At 47.3% G+C, this 6,396-nt stretch overlaps 1 protein-coding gene across 1 annotated transcript; it reads left to right on the top strand.

Moving 5' to 3' along the window:
• Window positions 1–291: 291 nt before the first annotated feature.
• CFL2 (cofilin 2) lies at window positions 292–6,059 on the top strand. Its single transcript, XM_064460246.1, has 4 exons — window positions 292–469; window positions 1,903–2,210; window positions 2,311–2,387; window positions 2,479–6,059. The coding sequence occupies exons 1-4, from the start codon at window positions 467–469 to the stop codon at window positions 2,589–2,591; spliced, it is 501 nt and encodes a 166-aa protein (XP_064316316.1). The 5' UTR covers window positions 292–466; the 3' UTR covers window positions 2,592–6,059.
• Window positions 6,060–6,396: the final 337 nt, after the last annotated feature.

Below are 6,396 nucleotides of genomic sequence, written 5' to 3'. Positions count from 1 at the left end.
GGCCCGGCGGACGGCACTGCGCTGCGGGCCGTGCCGCCATCCCGCCCGCCCTGACGAGAGTGCCGGCTGCCCGTGCACCGCGGCGGGCTGAGGGGCTGCGCCGCCCCCCGCCTCCCCCCCAGCAGCCAGCGACCCGCCGGGGGGAACCTGGGGCGGCCGAGGCGGGACGCCGGGGGCTGCCGGCCGCACCCGTGGGGTAGCGGCGCCTCACCGCGCCCCGGCCCGGCCCGGCCCGGCCCGGCCCAGCACGGCTCGGCGCGGCGCGGCCCGGCGGCACGTGGTGGCGGCGCGGCCCATGTGACCGTCCCTCCCCGGCGGCCGCGGCTCATCCCCCGCCCGGCCCGAGTCCCCGCCCGCCTCGCCCCCAGCGCAGCGCAGCCCGGCGCAGCCCAGCGCTCCGCTCCGCTCTCCTGCCTGCAGCAGCCCCGCACCGCAGGCAGCCGCCGCCGCCCCGGGACCCGGCGCCATGGTAAGGGCGGCGCGGCGCGGCCGAGCGGGACAGGCCCACGGTGGCGGCGGGGGCCGGGGCTGGGCTGGGCAGCGCGGCCCGGCGGGGCGCGGGGCTGGGCTGAGCTGAGCTTGAGCTGGGCTGAGCTGGGCTGAGCTGAGCAGGCCCGGCGCGGCCCGGCCCCGCGGCCTCTGGCGGCCATTTTAGTCTAATTTTAGCCGTGTGCGGGGGGAAGGGGCGGTGGGAGCGGCCGCGGGGCAGAAGCGGGCGCCGGGGCGGGCCGCGGCGGGGGCCCGGGGACGGCGGTCGGGGCCGGGCGGCGCGGCGCAGCGCTCCCTGCGGCATCGCCCGGCCGGACGGGTGCCGAGAGCCGGGGGACTCCCGGCGGGGCCCTCCCGGGGCCCGGGCCCGGACCTGAGGAGTGTCCCCGGCCGGCGGGGGAGGGGGGTGGCCGGGAGCCATCGCCTGGGAGCGCCGGTGCCGGAGCGAGGGTGGCCGAGAGCGGGGCCGGGGGCCGTGGGGCGGCGGGACGCCCCTTCTCCGGGGGCGGTGGCCGTCCCCGCGAACAAAGCAGGGGAGGGGGCGGGCGGGCTCCCCCGGGACAAAGCCGGCGGCGCCCGGCGGCCGCGCACCTGCCCGCCCCGGGCAGCCGGCCCCGCAGCCCCCGCCGCCCCGGGGCCGGACCGAGGGGCCGGGCGGCGCGGAGGGGTCCTCCCCGCCCGCAGCGGCTTTGAGGATTGTCCTTTCGCCGTGAGCTCCCCGTTCGCCCTGTCAGTGCTTCCTTTTCTTGCTGTTTTAGGCTCGGGTTTTGAACAGCTCGCGAGCCTTACGGGGAGCCGTACACGCTGTAACTGGTATTTTTGTATGAAGGAAGAGCGATCAAATAATACTCGTGCAGCAGTACGAAGTAAAATTCAGGAGTTTTAAAGCGCGGTGTTGAAGCTGACACAATGCAGAAAGCATTTCTGCTGCTTGTAGAGCCTTACATCACCCAGCAAAATGAGAGTCATGACAGTGCTGGATGTGAGCTGCTGCTGCTGCTGTAGCATTAGTTCCGCCAAAGAAAAAAACCCTACCCCCCCCCCCCCATCCCAACCCAAAACTACAAACTCCTTTCCTGTGTTCAGCTCCTCCTCCCCCCACAATAAGCCAAATGCATGATAAGGTAATGGAAAGTGGCGTGAATAGTACAGCTGTACGCCTAGTTGTATAAAGCTGCTCTTCAGAATCACAGCTGAAGATGCTGAGATCTGCAACAAGAGAGTACAGAATTTACACCTCCTTTATATCTCCTGCACCAGTCCTGCAAAGATTACCAAATTCATAGTGCGTTCAGGTTGAGCATAGCATTTTTATTCTTACGGGGGCAGGCAGACTAGCACTGTGGGCTATCATCTTTTCTAGTGAGTGTTAATTTTTGCTGTTTAAATTGTTCCTCTCATCTCATTTTACAGGCTTCTGGAGTAACAGTGAATGATGAAGTCATAAAGGTTTTTAATGACATGAAAGTAAGGAAATCTTCAACCCCAGAAGAGATTAAAAAAAGAAAGAAAGCCGTTCTCTTCTGCCTAAGTGATGACAAAAAACAAATAATTGTAGAGGAGTCAAAGCAGATATTGGTTGGTGACATTGGAGACACTGTGGAGGACCCCTATACAGCCTTTGTGAAGTTGCTACCTTTGAATGATTGCCGATATGCTTTGTATGATGCCACGTATGAGACAAAGGAGTCTAAGAAAGAAGACCTGGTATTTATATTCTGGTGTGTAAAAGCAAAGCTTGCTGTTAAAAGTGAATATCCTGGGGTTGGCACTGGATGAGTGAATAACTGTTTTGTTATGGGCTTTTTCTTTCCTCTAAAGGGCTCCTGAAAGCGCACCTTTAAAAAGCAAGATGATCTACGCAAGCTCTAAAGATGCCATTAAAAAGAAATTTACAGGTACAGACCTAAAAATGTTTCACTCGTTAATTAGAATGCCGTTCAGATGTTGAGGTGCTCACAAGTACATTGTTGTCCGTCTGTCTTTCAGGTATTAAACATGAGTGGCAAGTAAATGGTTTGGATGATATTAAGGACCGTTCAACACTTGGAGAGAAATTGGGAGGCAACGTGGTAGTTTCACTTGAAGGAAAACCCTTATAAAAAGACAGACAAGTGCCATCTGGATCTAAGGAGCTTCCATTTCTGCAGCTCGTTCAATTGGAATAGTATTAGTCTCCCCATCCCCTTCCCTCCTCAGAAAATAAGTCCCTTCCCTGAAGCCCCTGAAGGAGATGTCATTGTTAAGCAGTCTACCAGTGATTGCCATTAGACTGTTTAATCCTGGTAGTTTTATGTAGGATCCAAGGAATGCTTTCACGTCATACTCTTAGCCAAAAGTGACGTTGCAGGCATTCCTTGCAACACGTACAATGAATGTGATAGTTAATGTGAATAGTCTAGCAGACAGCAAAGGGTAAGCTAATTGAATGCCTTGAAAGTATTGTCCACTGGTCGGATGGTAGACTCTCTACAGTATTACTTACAGTTGCACTTGATTGCAGTTCCATGAGGCTCTTGTGCATTCATACACCTCACCTGCCTTGACAAGCCTATTTTGTGACATGGCAGCACACAACACTATGCATTTAAAGCACTTTTTTGTAATATGTTTGACCTGCCCCCGCCCCCCAAAGGAATGCCAACTAAGTTGCTGTAACTGTGTCATCAAATTATTGTAGTACCTCAGTTTCATTCCTGTTACATGCATATCTTTATAAATGAAGTAGCTGTTACGATGCCTTTTGTTTTCCATTGAATGTACACTACTGAACAGGAGTAGAAGTTATCTGTTTACCATGTGAGTCTTGAAACACTAAAGTTTTGTAAAACATCGGTCATGGTGGCAATTTCTGTATTAAAAAGAGCCTTAAATGGAACGTTGGTTTTTGAGATCAAAAACTGGCCACGTTGCAATAAAACTTGTGGCTTATTACAGAACGTTGCCTTGTTTTCATTGGAAATATAGTTTTTGTTTAATTTAAGCATATTTCAAATAACTTCTGTGGAAAGTATTGTAAAGATAAACAATCATTAATCTCATCTTAAATAATGCAAGTTTTTCATTCCTAATCATGATTTAGGCACTGCTTTACAATACTTCGTGGCTCTGTTCTGATCATTCGATAAAGGACCTGATCCTAGTTTACCGTTTAAAATAAAGAAGCTACCGCTAGTAGAGACCATTAGTTCCATGAAACACTTGTGTCAGAAACATAAAAAATATGAAGTAATTAACCATGCAGTGTGTTTCATACCTGAATGTTCTTAAAGTTCTACATGTCAGAGTAAAACCTTGCACGAAAACTTACAGCTCGCTGTCTTTTTCGGTAAGATGATCTGTCACGACATTTATATGATCTGCAAATATGAATCGGGTAAATAATTTTTGTTTCTTGAGTGTTGCAGTTAAGATGGACTTGGTACAAGAAGTAGCCTAAATGAACCGTTCTACTTGTTAGCTTCTATGTAAATAGAACTGGAAAGTGTTTGCCACTACCGAGGCTTGCATCAGGGACATGTTTTGGCTGGGAGCCAAATAATGCTCTCCTTATAGAGAATTTGATCTGCTCTGTGTGAGCAATCCTCCGTTAGCCAGAGCTATTTATGGCAAACACATGCTTTTGTATCTTGTCATCGTTATCCACAAATGGCAAAACTGGACATGATTCTCCTGGTATGCGTAAAGCAGCGCCGTTAGGCAGCCACTCACAGCTGAACTGTACATGCTGCTAGAAGGAATTCTCTTTATTGTTACTTTATTTTAAAAAGTTGGTGGAGTAGCACTGTGGGGCCTTTAAATGCGGGCCCTTTATGTTCAGTCCCTAGCCCTTTTTCAACAAGGAAGCGGATAATCGTCAAAATCTTTTTTTCCTTTTTTTTTTTTTTTAAGAGTTTAAAAAACCTAGCGGTTCTGTGCGTAGGCTCTCTTGTCCTGTAGAACTTTAAGACTTTGTTTCAGGCTTCTGGCTATCCCTATGACTTGCACACCTCATTGTGTCAGCTGTTCTATGTAGACTAAACTGTACTAGAATTTAACTAAAACGGCATGATGACCACTGACTTACTAAGTGTATTAATGAGTCTTGGTTTTGTTCAATGAAATTCTCCTTCCAGGTACCTTTTAAGGTTGAGAAGTTACTGATGGTATGCATGTTGTCTAGGTAAAAAAAAAATCTTTTTACTCCTCAAAATGGTCTCTTTATTTCTGATTATTCACGTTGTGTGCAAAGCCCAGTTTAATGTAAAGATCTACTTTGTGCTTTATGTTTGACTTGAGTTCAGTACAGTGTAACAAAATGATCTTTTAACTGATTTCCACAAGGTATAAGTGGTTTCTTTAGAAAAAGCCAAAACTGAAAATGTTAAATTTTAATAAACCATTTGAATTTCATTTTAGACAGTAAACTTTTCTAAGCAGTACTGTGTTTAAATTTAATGTTTGTCTCTGCTGCAAACAGTCTGGAAAGATGTCTGTGGCTTCTAAGTTGAATATTAAAGGTTATTTTTTTTAAAAAAAAACTAGCTTAGGTGTATATTCACTCAGTCCACGTAGATATAAAATTGAAGCACAAACTGTATTTATGTAAGATTCCTACCAAAACAAGTTTTGGATCCAAAAGGATCAGCCTGCCTTCGGTTTGTTCTTGAAATGACTGACTGACTGACTGATGCGAGGTCCAGTTCAGAGGGCTTGCTTTTAAATAAAAAAAAAAAACCAATAAAGTGCTACAGAACTGTTACTGTTTGAATTGTAAAACAAATGAGAGACAGCTGGCATCTGTTCCAAAATGGTTTGTCAGCTGTTGTTTTCTGTCATTATGCAAAATGGTGAGGGCCTCATTGTGATCGAGAAGTGGAGGCAAGTCCTCTCAAGTTGAATATCTTCTGTGTATCTCCATGTAGACGTGACTTTTGGGTATCTTGGCTTCAGTTATTTTATCGGTAAAGAAATGTTAAATAAAATTTTCATGAGAGTAGCTTGTGCAGAAATGGCATTTTTCTTCTAAAAAAAGACTTCAAAACCAGCAATTGCTTTGATTGCGTTTGATTTGGTAAATCCTGGAAGAGGTATAGACATACGGGTTTGATGTCTCTGAAAAGGGGAATCGCTCCAAGGCTAGTGTGAGTGGGTGAGGTTTATGCTTGTGGCGATTTTAGAAAGGCAAAACTTACATTAAATTTGGGCTTGAGTGTAAGAACCACTCCTCTTCAGATCATGAAATGGATTTTGGGTACGTTCAGTTAAAACCCAAAGTGTTTCTCTGAGTCTTTTTCTGCTGTAGTGTTCCCTCAGACCGAGGGATGGAGTACAGCAATTGCCACAGTTTGATAATAAGCTTTACTCTCTTATGCCAATTCCAGTATAAACCAAATTTTCATGTCTCACTATTTTTTATAAACTTCTGTAAGTTCCCCTTAGTTTGTGGTGGTGAGTTAATGACTATAGAGTGAAAACATGGCACTAATGGTGGATGAAAGATCAATGTAGCACCTGTCTATAAGTACTGAATTTCTTTGAAATATTTCTGATTTTGAAAACCTGATATAAATAAAATTAATTTAAATGTCTTCAGATGTTGAGTATGTTTGTGTTCTAGGCAGCACCTACACTAATCACTTTGCTGTTGTCTTTGGATTGGGAGCAGCCCATGTGCTGTGGAAGGAGACATCATGGAGTAAGTGCATGAAATACGTGCATTTTTGTAATGGGTTTCACCTACAGCCCCTTCAGTTCAATACCCAGCTGTAGCGAAAACCAGCACCGGTGGCTCTGGAGATACAGGCATAAAGAAGTTTTTAGTGGGTTGGTGCTGGGTAACCTTTATCTTGTGTTGGGTCCCAGCTCATGCGTTCTAAAAACCAGAGGTTTTGGTTTTGGTTTTTTTTTAAAGGTAGCAAAAAGTAT

Source organism: Phalacrocorax carbo, chromosome 9 (genome assembly GCF_963921805.1).
Source record: "Phalacrocorax carbo chromosome 9, bPhaCar2.1, whole genome shotgun sequence".
Lineage (NCBI taxonomy): Eukaryota > Metazoa > Chordata > Aves > Suliformes > Phalacrocoracidae > Phalacrocorax > Phalacrocorax carbo.
Note: the sequence above shows the minus strand (reverse complement) of the source record. Positions and strands in the feature narration are given on the sequence as shown.